This window comes from Microcebus murinus, chromosome 9 (genome assembly GCF_040939455.1).
Source record: "Microcebus murinus isolate Inina chromosome 9, M.murinus_Inina_mat1.0, whole genome shotgun sequence".
Lineage (NCBI taxonomy): Eukaryota > Metazoa > Chordata > Mammalia > Primates > Cheirogaleidae > Microcebus > Microcebus murinus.
The window spans coordinates 98636773-98649997 of NC_134112.1; the positions used below are offsets into that span (position 1 = coordinate 98636773).

The 13225-nt window shown below is 56.4% G+C and overlaps 1 protein-coding gene across 5 annotated transcripts in view; it reads right to left on the reverse strand.

Moving 5' to 3' along the window:
• Window positions 1-13225, reverse strand: part of PRKAG2 (protein kinase AMP-activated non-catalytic subunit gamma 2) — a 248261-nt gene that overhangs the window by 92635 nt on the left and 142401 nt on the right. For all 5 annotated transcript variants that reach the window (XM_012786213.2, XM_076006742.1, XM_012786215.3 and 2 more), the window contains one exon: window positions 281-483. In XM_012786213.2, the coding sequence (XP_012641667.2) occupies window positions 281-483 (203 nt within the window). The remainder of the gene's footprint in view (window positions 1-280; window positions 484-13225) is intronic.

A 13225-nucleotide genomic window follows, 5' to 3' on the forward strand; every position in this document is an offset into this window, starting at 1 on the left:
AAGGTAGGGTCAAAAGCAAGCTTTCCATGAATGATTTTTAGGAAGAAGCTGAGGGAACAAACAGCTTTTCCTGGTCGTGCATGGGATGTTACCATTTTCCACTGGATTTCCATTTGCCCACTGCACCCTCGCCATTTTTTCCCCAGCCTGTGATTTGTGATAAAATGGACCCAAATGCCAGGAGAGCACAGGGTGGCTGCAGCCGCGTGCAGTCCAAGTGCCCCAGCCCGGGGCCAGCCCTCCCTCCCCGCCCGCCCGCCGGCGCGGGGCCCACACTTACATGGTGCGGGGGTGAGGCCGGCGGAGGCCTGGCCGGGCTCTGGAAGGAGGACGGGTGGAACCGCTGGCCCGTGTCCGGAGGGGACGGGGAGGCGTAGATGCGATTTTCTAGCCGCTCGGGCTCATGCTTGTAGGACTCGAGAGGAAACGTGTGCTGCTTGGTCACTTGGGTGGGCGTCGACGGAGACGAGGAGAGGCCGGAGCCTGCGAGGGGAGGAGGAGGAAGGCGCGGGGTGTTAGATGTTGTCGCTGCGGGAGGCAGGCCGAGGCTCCCCTGCTGCCCGGGGCCAGCGCCTCACAGGGCAAAATCTAAACGACTAAATCCTGAGTGCTGGGGAAAAGCTTTAAACACCTGTTTCTAGTCTCTTGGAATCCTTCGTGTCCAGAAATGCCCTCGCGATCCAGCTGGGGTCGTGGAACCCAAGCGGCAGTGTCCCTTTGTTGGGACAGGGTGCTCGAACCCTGAGAGAAGCCATCTGGGTGGAGATGCTTTACACACACACACACACACACACACACACACACACGCACGCGCATATACACGCACACACATGCACACACGCGCACACACGCATGCACATGTGCGCGCGCACACACATGTACACACACACGTGCTGTTTCCCCCATTTAGTCAAATATCATTCGATCTCCCCCTGCCCCCCGTCCCTGGCGCAGTGACAAGAGCCGACGTCACGGTCCCGTATTTACTGAGGCAAGACTCTGGGAAGTTCTCAGCGAGCCCTGGAGACGCGGGTCCGTGCTGCAGAAGCCACAGGGCGGCGTGCCTGAAGACCTAGACTCCAGGTGCCATTACGGCCGAAACGTGAACATCACTGCCGTGAGCTCCTGGAGTGAGGCCCTGCTACCGAGGACAAATGCCACAGATGACTTCGGGGAGGGGTGGCATTGGAAACGGGACTCCAGACGGATAACAGGAGGTGGGGGCGAGAGCGGGGAGGGGGAGCGGCATCAGTGAGAATTGCAGGGAGCCGGGGACGCGAAGCTGCCAGCGGGGAAAGGCCGTCTGGCCCGTCGGGGCTTGACCGAGGCAGGGGACCACCGCTGGTGCCCAGCTGATGGTGACAGAACTGTTACGGGTGCAATTGTCCCCGAGAGACATACTGAAGTTCTAACCCCCAGTAGCTATGAATGTGACTTATCTGGAAAGAGGGTCATTGCAGATTAATCAAGTTAAGAAGAGGTTTTGCTGAATGAGGGTGGGCCCTAGTCCACCAGGACTGGAGCCCTCACGAGAGGAGGAGAAAGCCAGGAACAGGCCCACACACAGAGGAGAAGGCCTGTGACAATGACGGGGGCAGAGACTGCAGGACGCATCTCCAAGCCAAGGCATGCAGGGATGCTGGCGGCCCCCCGAGGCCAGCAAGGGGCAAAGAAGAGTCCTCGCCGGCAGGTCTCAGAGGGAGCTGGCTCTGCTGACACCTTGACTTTGGACTTGTGGCCTCCAGAATGGGGAGAGAATAGACTTCTGCTGATTTAGGCCACCCCCAGGGCACTTTGTGATGGCAGCCCGAGGAGACAATGGTACCAGATGCTGACTGCTTTCTAAGAGAAGTGGAATGTGGATTTGGGTCTGACATCTCACATCTTACAGGTCAGTAAATACATTTCTAAAATACATTCTGAATTATGCAAGTCAAACCCAAGACGCCAGTAGACATGGTCCGAGGGCCACCTCTTGCTACTTCTGGCCTAGGCGAGGAAGGGTCAGTACCGAGCAGGACACCAGTGTCCCCCTAACCCAGTCTCTCCACTGTGTGTCCCCTCCTGCCCCACCCTCCCGGAGAGCGGCTTCCTAACCTCCCTGCCCCGACTGTGCACCCCTGAGCCCGAACAGCGCGTCCAGCTGTCCTGCATGCTGTCCGCGAGCCACAGACTGTTCAGCACTCAAACCAAATATGAGACACCGAAGTCTCCTCCCCTCCATGAGATCTGCCACCTGTCTCTGGGCCCGGGGTCCCGCCCATCCCTTGCAGTCCTACGGCCCCCGAGCTGTCCTGAAGGGCAGGGGTCGTCAAGCGCCTGCTGCCAACAGGGCACGGGGAGAGAAAGAGCCGGAAGGTCGGCGTGGACCTTCTCTCCCTTTCCAGGCACGCTCCCCAGGAACAGTTTAAAGCTCCATCGATCCTGTTTTCACAGGACTCAAAACGTGAAACAAAAAAGGCCCCTAACAGCAAGCCCCCAAACTCTTCTGAAAAATAAAAGGCTTTCCCCAAAGGTCTCAAGAACCCAGCCCTGCTCTGCGGTGGGCCAGGAGGAAGGAGAGGGAGCGGGAGGGTGGCAAGACTCTAGCGTGGTTAGCGGCTCCTTGGGAGAGACAGGTGGCCCCGCTGCAGGGTGGCCGCAGAGGGCCCTCCTTGGGCGGGCACCAGCTGCAAGGCTCCGACAGCCCCCAGCGACGCCCGTAGCGCCCGTGAGGAACCGGGACACGGGCCAGGCGGGGAGGCCAGCCCAGGGCCTCTCAGGGCTCTGCAGGGAAAAGAGCAAGGAGGCCTCTCGGGCTGATCCGTTTGCAGAGGGGGGCACAGCCCAGGCCTTGGACCCCGGGGCTGGAAAGGTGGCATGTCCTGCAATGCTTCTTGCAGCCACAGAGTCCTCCGTGGGGACACTGTCCTGGTCCCACAGCACACCTCGAACAGGCTGGCTCCCCTGGTGTGACTCGGGCGGGAAACGCTTCTGTCCACGCTGTCCGGCCGCCCCCGCCCCCCATGGGACACACAGCCCCTCTGTGGTGCCTCCCTGGGGCCGTGCCCTGATTCCCCTGGGCGTGCGGGCCCTGATGGGCAGCACACAACAGGATGCGGCCGGGGGCCACCATGTCCTAAGGACCCTGACAGCAGCTCAGGCAAACCCCTCTGGGGCCTGGGGTGTTGGTGTGTGAAGGGGGCCGGCCCCAGTGGGCTCTAACTCGCCCTCAGCCACGTCCGTCCGTGCTCACTCAGGACATAGCTGGGCCTGCCCTTCATGCCTGTGTCCTCACCCGCCGGCCCAGCGCACTTTCTGCCTAAAGGCGCCCAGGCGGCATGTGCGAAGGCCCAGAGGAAGCAGGCACCTCCGTGGAGGCCTCCTGGCAACACCCACAAAACTAGGAACGCTGGCGCTGCCTGGCCCAACAGTTGCCTTGCTGGGGCTTTCTTCCGTGACAAATGTGCATAAACGCTTGGTGGGAGTGGATGTTTACTATGGTGATTTTAAGAGCAGAGCCTGGAGAAGAGTCCACACTGATCGTGGCCCATCGCAAGGCAGCCGCTGGAACCCGACGGGCCGCCTCATTCTTCTCATCTCCAAGATAGGGCAGCAAGTGAACGGGCAAACTGCAGAGCCACCTGTGCGGAATGACACCGCTGTCGTTTCAGAAGAGGGAAAAGGAGTATCTCTATTCTGCCTGGTTATGCCTAGAGTATCTCTAGAAGGATCTGGAAACACCGGCTGTCTTCAGGGCAGGGAAGACTTTCACCATATACCCTTCCCTATCTTTTCAAATTTTACATCACAGGAACGTATTGTCTATTCAGAAAATGACTTTTTTCAGCCACCATTCTGCTTTTGAGCCCAGATGCCGCCGCCCAGCCCCGAAGGCTGCCTTCGGAGCACGGGACAAAAACAAACAAACCCTACAGCACCAAGCAATAAGCATCTGGTGCCAAATGCGTGAAATACCAAAGCAGGAGCAGCTCGCTAGGGAAGAGGAGAGAGCCCGGCCGGGGGCGGGAGGCGGGAGGCGGATCTGCCCCATTCAGGCGCCTGTCCCAAGGGCCCAGAGGAGACTGGGCTCTGGCAACAGTAACCCGAGGAGGCTCTGGCCAAAGGACAGACAGGTTCCCCTGTTGTGTTTCTTCTGAGAAGGCTTCCCCCCTTCTTGTGCTTCTTAAGGGCTCTGTTTGGGAGCGCTGTCAGCCTCTGGGGGTGAACAATGCCTCTGATTCTCCCGGGCGGCAGCCAGGCCCCGTGAAAAGGCCGGCGGGCGAGCAGAGACTGCTCTTGGCAGCCACACAGAGCGCCTGGAAAGGGCTCCAGACACCAGGGAGCCACGGGCTGGTGACTTCACGGGGCCCGCCCGAGCGAAGGAGAGGCGGGACGGCCGGGCGGGGTGGACACGGAGGCCTGCACTCCAAAGCCCCAAGCTCTGGGCCTGCTTTACTGCTCACTAGCCACAGGCCCTTGAACACATCAGCCCTGTCCTTGGCAAAAACAGAGCAGGTAGGCCAGACGGCTGCATGGTGCTCAGCCGTGGCCACCCTCACCCTCAGTTTTCACCATCTCTGCCCGCTCCGTGTCCCAGGACTTGGCCTCAGGGCTGTAGCTGCGGGCTGCCTGGCCCTCTGGCTCCAGAATGGCTTTGGGCAGGGGAAGGCGCCTGCAGGAGCCTGGGGCTGGAGGAGGGAGGGTGTGGCACTGAGCCCTCCATCCACCTCCAGCAACACCCCCTTCCCTTGCCCCTTCAGGCCTTGCGCCTGGGTGTCAGCCTTGACGTCCCCTCCCCCCAGCAGCCCCGGAAGCTCTGCCCACACCTCTGTGAAAAATCCTTCTGAATCCCAGCTGAAGGTTCCACCCCAACTGGTACAAGTTCCAGCCTCCACTCCCCTAAACCGGGGTGAGGACTGCCTGGTGCAGGGGCAGGAACGGGGCTCTGGAGTGGGCCGACCTGGCGTGGCCCTAAAGCCACCACTCGTGAGCTGTGTGGCTGCAGAAGAGTGAGCTCAGACTTCGTTAGTTCACAATTTAAAACTCCTGAGCTGCCCGTGGGCTTGTTGTGATGAAGAAGAGCTAAAAAGCAAAGTACCCCGGAGCACTGAGTGACAGTGTAGACCCGACAGCTGGTGAGACCTTAGGGAGAAAGACCTCGTGGGTCAGAACCCGAGTGTACTGGGCTGTCTCGGGCCGCCCTGCTTAGCAGGGCAAGAGCTCAGCGCACCTGAGGTTCAAACTGGGGCTCAGCCCTGGCCAGCTCCAAACCTGTGGTCCCTCCGCTAGGGTGTGGCGAGGAGGTGGGAAATACCAACCTACCCCACGCTGGCAAGCTGGGGGTCTTCCTCTGGGCAGTCCCGGCCACAGCCATCACACCATCCATCCCATCATAGGTGGCCAAGGTGAGCACCTTTAGGGGGGTCGAGACCAGACCAAGGCTAGTCACTGCTTCTCCATTACTTAGAGACCGACGGCTTAAGATATTTGAAAAGAGATGGAGACCACCAAGGCGAGTTCCAAGTGCTACACATCAGGTCATTAAAGGGCACTTCACTCCATTACCATCTACACCAAGGTGACTCACTTTCCCTGTAATCCACGAAGGGCTGCTGTTGGGTTTGCCGTGGCAGGAATGCCCTGCACGGAGCAGGCCCGGCTGGGCCTCCAAGATCGGTTCTCGTTCTGTTATCCACAGTGTGAGCTGCTAGGGCGCTCGGCAAGACCACGTCTCCACCTGCTTTAGTGGCATGCACTCCAGAACGGCCACGGCTGCTCAGCCTGCCCCATCCCACGCCCCCCCCATCCCTCCACCCTCCAAACGCAGACTCCGGAAGAAGTCTGTGCTCCCGGGACTACCCCACCCGGACCACCCTCAGCTTCTCTTTGAGAATCACTGCCGTAGGCAAACATTTTGGTTTCAGGGCCCCTTTCCACTTTTTTTTTTTTTTTTTTTTTTTTTTGAGACACAGTCTCGCTTTGTTGTCCAGGCTAGAGTGAGTGCCGTGGTGTCAGCCTGGCTCACAGCAACCTCTAACTCCTGGGCTCAAGCGATCCTCCTGCCTCAGCCTCCCGAGTAGCTGGGACTACAGGCATGCGCCACCATGCCCAGCTAATTTTTTCTATATACATTAGTTAATTTCTTTCTATTATAGTAGAGACGGGGTCTCGCTCTTGCTCAGGCTGGTTTTGAACTCCTGACCTTGAGCAATCCGCCTAGGATTATAGGCGTGAGCCACCGCACCCAGCCTCCCTTTCCACTCTTAAAAAGTATGTTATTTGTTTAAACATGTAGTAAAGTTCATTGTTGTTATTTGTTAATCAATTACTATATTAAAATTTCCTTAGTTTTAATTTCTAACATGGTGAATATCAACACAGTCGACCTACACAAACAAAAGCTCTTTGGGAATCCTAATTTTTTTTTTTTTGGAGTAATTTCCCAACAATTTCTATGTATTTAAAAGAAAATTTTCAAAAGGGGTGGCCTTTATCTTAGACTTTCTGCAAATGTCTTTAACATCTGGCTTAACAGAAGATGCTAGATTCACGTATCTGTTTCTGTCCTCACTGCCCTCGGGAAGGTTTTGTGCAAAAGCCTTGGGCCGCCCCCATTCTCCAGGGGCACCCAGCAGCCCAGCAGGGAGTGTCCAAGCGCAGGGACAGCTGCGATGCTCTCAGGTTGCAGCTCCACACCCCGTAAGAATTATCTGGGAGCCCCGTGAACACGTGCTCCCACCAGGCCTGGAGGATTCCGATTGAGTGGGGCCGGGGTGGAGCCTGGGATCTGAGTTTCCCAGCGTTCCCCTGGTGATTCGGATGGTCAGACAAGTTTTGGAACCACTCACTTAACCCAACTTCCTCTTTTTACGGAGAAGAAACTCCTAAAGCAGGGGTCTTCAAACTTTTTAAACAGGGGGCCAGTTCCCCGTCCCTCAGACCGTTGGAGAGCGCGGCACACATTCCACACATGCGCACTGTGGGCCTGGGACGAGTCGGCTGCTGAGCAGGACAGGCGGCGGCAGCAAAAACACCCGGCGGGCGGGATAAATGTCCTGGCGGGCGGCATGTGACCTGCGGGCCGTAGTTTGAGGACGCCTGTTCTAAAGTAATCTCTAGTTCCCATTCTTCACAGCCAAGTGGTCCTAGCACCATAGCCCTCGTTCTCAGAGCTCCCCGCTTTGAGAGACACATTCTTGTCTTCCTGGGTTTCACGCCTCTGGTCTTGCGCGGAAATTACTCTTCCAGTAGCCAAGGACAGCCTCGTGCAGAGATGCCCGGCAGGACTTGCCGTGCCTGGACACCAGGGCTGGTGCAGCCGCGGGCCGGGCAGGCCCTCCCGAGTCCCTCTGCCCCTTCCCGGCGGCTGCTTTGAGGCCTGGCTCTGAACGCTGCAGGATCACTCATTCCCCAAAAGACAAGACCCTCACCCTCCTGGGGTCCTCCCTACCCCACCCCGGCAGGGCCCCCTCTCTCAGGGCGGTTTCTGGACTCTGGCCTCAGGACTGGCACGGACAGCTTTATAGCCAGAGCTCCAGCTCAGGTGCCACTTGAGCTCACTCTCGACTCACACATTAATTTGGAGTAAGGTTTGGGGCTGCAAGTTTTGGTTATAGGCCCTAAGAATCTGTTTTATAAACATCTTTTATAATTGAACTATTCCAAATATGTTGGGACGGGGCGTGGTGGCTCACGCCTGTAATCCTAGCACTCTAGGAGGCCAAGGTGGGAGGATTGCTTGAGCTCAGGAGTTTGAGACCAGCTTGCAAGAGCAAGACCCCACCTATACAAAAAATAGAAAAATTAGCCAAGCATGATGGAGCGTGCCTGTAGTCCCAGCTACTAGGGAGCCTGAGGCAGAAGGATCCCTTGAGCCCAGGAGTTTGAGGCTGCAGTGAGCCATAATGATGCCACTGCACTCCAGCCTGGGTGACAGAGCAAGACCTTGTCTCAAAAACAAACAAACAAAAAAAACAGTTGGAAAATATCTGAGTCATCTTGGAGTCAAAGCATTATGGTATGAAGAAGGTGAAAACTTCTGTAGAAGGTGAACACTTCTATTAAAACAAACTTCTTTTAGGACCATTTTCTAAGGTTCTTATCCTCCTAGAAAGAATCCGCCGGCAGGGTGCGGTGGCTCACGCCTGTAATCCTAGCTCTCTGGGAGGCCGAGCTGGGCGAATCGTTTGAGTTCAGGAGTTCGAAACCAACCTGAGCAAGAGCGAGACCCCGTCTCTACTATAAATAGAAAGAAATTAATTGGCCAACTAATATATATAGAAAAAATTAGCCGGGCATGGTGGCGCATGCCTGTAGTCCCAGCTACTCGGGAGGCTGAGGCAGGAGGATTGCTTGAGCCCAGGAGTTTGAGGTTGCTGTGAGCTAGGCTGATGCCACGGCACTCACTCTAGCCTGGGCAACAAAGCGAGACTCTGTCTCAAAAAAAAAAAAAAAAAGAATCCAGGGAAAAACACAGTTTCACAGGGCTTCGCACACCCGGCAGCATTCTGTGCCTGGGTATTATGTGGTTGGCTCCAGCATATGGCCACATGCACAGGTAAGCTGGCGAAACAAAACAGGAGAAAACACAAGTGGTGGGGGGCAAAGGAGGAACTGGGAATTTCGAAGGGGCTAATTTTGGACAAGTCCCGACAACGTGGTCCTGGCCTGTGCCGTCTGCCCTAGCCTTCTTCCTGCTCACCTGGAGGCCGGAGTTCTACATCATGGACCCAAAACATAACGCTCCATACTTCACTAATAGCAAAACATAACGGCATATGTGCATTTTGATGTTGACACTAAAAGGCAGTGCTCTGGGAGGAGGGAAAAGAACCCCATCGGTTGCTTAGTGAAGAGAGAGATTCTACAACAAGATCGTTTCCCATATAAAATGGTTTCTGAAAAGCGATTTGCTAAGAATCTGCCAACGAAGGGGAAATATTAGCGACATCCGTCCTGTGACTATCGGTATTTGTGGGATCACAGAAGCGACAGGCATCGTCTGGTGCCGCGTAGACTAATTCTGCCGGACGTGAGAGAATCGGCACAGTCCCCGCCCCAGGAGAATCACAGGTGGTTAGAACGGCAGTGACCTTAGGGCACAAGGTCCCTTAGCCTCATTTTCAGGGCAGGACACGCAGGCCCTGAGAGGTGAGGACCCACACCGAGCTCAGGAGCAGGGACGCGGCAATGACTCAGTCTTCAGACCCCCAGCCCGGCACTCGCTGCCTGTGCCCAGAGAGAAGTTGACAGCCCTGGAATGCCGGGGAGAAGACCGTTTATGCCGGCGACAGGGAAGAGCACACATCCACACCGGGTGGTGCAAATGCCTGGGGTTGAGGGGCTGCCTCTCCCGGTGTCCCCCTCCTCCCCCTGGAGCTACTCCAGCCAGACACCGCCCATCCCATAGGCTGCACCAGGTGGAGGGGCGAGATTTGGGAGGGGAAGGAGGAAGAGGAGGCAGCACCTGGTTTCCTTCCTGGGTCAGCGCAGTGACTGTCACTTCCCAGGAAGAACGGAAGGAAGGACTGCAACTCAGCAGGAGACCCACGGAGTTTCACACTCTCGGGCTAATGCCCAAGGTGCCCAGTGGCAGGGGAAAGGCGCTCTGCCACTGGCCACAGGACGGGGACAGGGCAGTCCTGGGCAGGAACTCCCAGGTGCCCTGCCCTGCGCAGATGTGTTCTTAGCTCAGGGCTAGATTTCTCTGCAAGTTCTCAAAAGCCATTTGAACATTGATTGCTCTGAGATGCCTGTTTACAACACAGCATCGTTCAGGAGAACTGTTCCCATAAAGCCAGCCTGTCTACTACACACAGCAGGTCTCGTTCGAGGGGGAAGAATCTTGGAATTTACCCTGATGAGATGAGATTAAGGGGAGGGCCAGTGGCCACCAGGCCCCAAAAGATGCCTCTTCCAGAGGGGCCCCTGTCGGCTGGCCTGTCCCTGCGCTGACAGGGAACCCACGGCAGGCTCCTCGTGCTGTGCCTGGGACTCAGACACTCCCTGCTCTGTCTCCGGCCCCTCTGGAGATTCCTGGGTGATGAACACTTGTTTATTATACTCATCATTGTAGAAATTCCTCAGAACTGGCGAGGAAGTGGGTCTTAAACTTTCCTGGTCCCAGGATGCTTCGATAACCTAATGAAATCGATAAGTGAAGCATGGACACACAAATCTCTCTCGTATAACTTCAGGGCACTTCTAATTCCTCCAAAGTCAGGTTTTAAGAACTGGTGCTCCCAGGGCCCTCAGAGCGCCTCCCTGGCTGCTGTCCTGCAGGTGGCCTGGCTCCCACAGTCCCAGCCTCGAGCCGCGGCTGCGCTCACTCTGCAGCCTGACGCCCAAGCTCAGAAAGCTCTGGGGGACCCTTCATAGGCGACAGTGGGGCTGAGGATTAGGAGGAGAGATCGGCGTGACAGCCAGATCAAGACCACGCCTCATGGGGACCCAGTCACACCACAGCTTGCAAAGCATAGTTTTTAAAATTTGGAATTACTCCTTGAGTTTTTTCTATGCTTCCTGCGATTTGGCTATTTGAATCTACTCAGGGTCCTTGGCGGTAGCTCTTCCCCACCCAGGCAGACCTGGGAGCCCGAGGCCCAGGAGACGTGGCCGCCAGCTGTGCCGCATTCCTGGGCTGTTTGGCCTTGCCCTGGGGTCTCCCTCTGCTCACCCAGCATCACCGTCACCACTATGGACGGTGTAGGGAGGGCTCTGTGCCACCGTCCCCTCCTGGAGGTGTGTCCTGGGCTGGTTCCAGGGGGACAGCTCTCCGTGTACCATTCTACTGGGCATGATGGCATGTGGACCACAGGAGCACATCCCCAAGCCTCCACGTTCAGCAGAGCAGGAGGCTGTGGCCGGGATGGGGACACCATTTGTGAATGTGGCTCCCGCCCAGCTCTCCCCTCCTCCTGGGCCTCCCGGGAGGCCAGGTGGCTGCTGCAGCCGGGGGCGGGCACTCCCTCCCCGGGGTGCTGCCGCGGCTGCCATGGGACTCTGACCACGGCTCTCCCGGGGCTCTGTTGACTCAAACATCATCTGACCCGCCCATCAGGCCCTCCGGGCATCAGGTGCCAGTGGGACGGTGGGGAGGCTGGGACGGCGTCCAGGCCTCGTGTCCGGGCGGCTCTCCTCACCCCCAGCGCGGGCCGGCCGCCCCCAGTGACTAGCGAGGACGATTCTCCATGGACGAGGAAGAGAAGAGGAAGCAAGGTTGCAAATAAAAGGGAATGAAGCATCTCGTGGTGGAAACAGACGTATGGGCCGCACCCTTTCAAAGACAATCCAGAATCTGAAACCCAGGATTCACCTCTGCCCCTCGACAGCAGCAGCGACTCTGGCGTTCCGGGCCAAAATGAAAGGTCACAGCATCGTACCTGAAATTTTTTCTTGTGTTTTTAATAGAGAGGTAACAGCTCGACCCGAGGGAACTGGGAAGGGGACCGTCTCTTGCTGCGGAGCCTGGAATTCCTACCGCTTCTCGTGCCCATGTCTGGCACCATCGCCTCCACCGGGGAGCTTGTTTTGTGGGGAGGGAGAACTCGGCCCTCTGCCCGCATGCGTTAGGGTCGGGCCGGCCCCGTCACCTTCCAGAGGACTCATCTACTTGACCCATCTCCACCCTGCCCCGCCTCCCCTTCCCACACGCTGCGCTCGCCTGGAAGGCTCACACTTTGTTAGTCCGGCCGGCCGGCCTGCTGAAGGCCACCCAGACCCAGTTAGTTGACACAAACGATGGCGGTTGTCAGGAAGGCGCCACACCGGGAGGGAAGGACGGGCTCGGGGATGCAACGGTACCGAGTTAGCACGCGCCACCTCCCGTGTAATTTTCTCTTCCGGGCCTGCGTCGCTAGGCTTCTAGAGCGGGCGTGTGAAAATGGAATCTCAACACGGTTTTTCGGGAGGTGTTTTCTCCCATTTCTCTTCCCACTGACTCCACGGCGTCAGCACCTGTCGTTGGCCGAGCGCATTTTTACAAGGCCCTCGCGGGCTTCCAAAGCGAGTCGCTGCTCCTCTTTGTGCCCGCTGCACATTGCGACCTTACAAAATTGCGGTGCGCCGCGGTTGTTTCTTCAGGTATCTTGTTTCCTCCGCCGAGCGCGAGCGCCCCTGAGTCTGTCTGTCTGTCGCTGCACCTACAGCCGGGCAGGGCCCGCTGCACCGACCCCGCTTGACGAGCATGTGCAGTGGCCCTCGGGGTCTGCGCTTCTGTTCCACAGAGTGCTCAGCAGGCGGCCACGACAGAACGAGCGGGTAAATCGGATTTCATCGCGATTTAAAATCTGCGCTCTTCGGAAGACACTGCTAAGAAAATGAAACAAGACCAGCGGCCAGGACAAACACACTCGGCCCTGAATCTTTTTTTTGAGACAGAGTCTCGCTTTGTTGCCCAGGCTAGAGTGAGTGCCGTGGCGTCAGCCTAGCTCACAGCAACCTCAAACTCCTGGGCTCAAGCGATCCTCCTGCCTCAGCCTCCCGAGTAGCTGGGACTACAGGCATGCGCCACCATGCCCGGCTAATTTTTTCTATATGTATTAGTTGGCCAATTAATTTCTTTCTATTTATAGTAGAGACGGGGTCTCGCTCTTGCTCAGGCTGGTTTCAAACTCCTGATGTTGAGCAATCCGCCCGCCTCGGCCTCCCAGAGTGCTAGGATTACAGGCGTGAGCCACCGTGCCCGGCCATGAATCTTAATATCTCTACGGGGATTGTACCAGAAACCGTACCCACCCCCCAACATGCCAAGGACACCCAAGTCCAGGCATGCTCGAGTCCCTTATATAAACTGGCATTTGCATATAATCTACTCCCATCCTCACGAATACTTGGAATCACCTCTAGATTACTTAGAATACCTCATATGATGTACATGCTAGGTAAATATTAATAGTTGTTACGCTGTATTGTTTTTTTAATTTGTATTATTTTTATTGTATTTTCATTTATTTATTTTTTTGAGAATATTTTTGATCCACAGTTGGTTGGACCCAAGGATGCAGAAACTGCGGGTATGGGGGCTGATTGTATTTGAAAACACATATGTGATAGAGGACTTGCATCTAGAATATATAAAGAACTCTCAAAACTCAGGAATAAGGAAAAAAAAAAACCTAAATGAAAAAGTAGACAGAGGATTTAAACAGATACTTCAGCAAAGAAGGTACACGGCTGACAAATAAGCACATGAAAAGATGCCCGTAGTTAACCACTAGGGACATGCCAATTAAAACTGATGAGA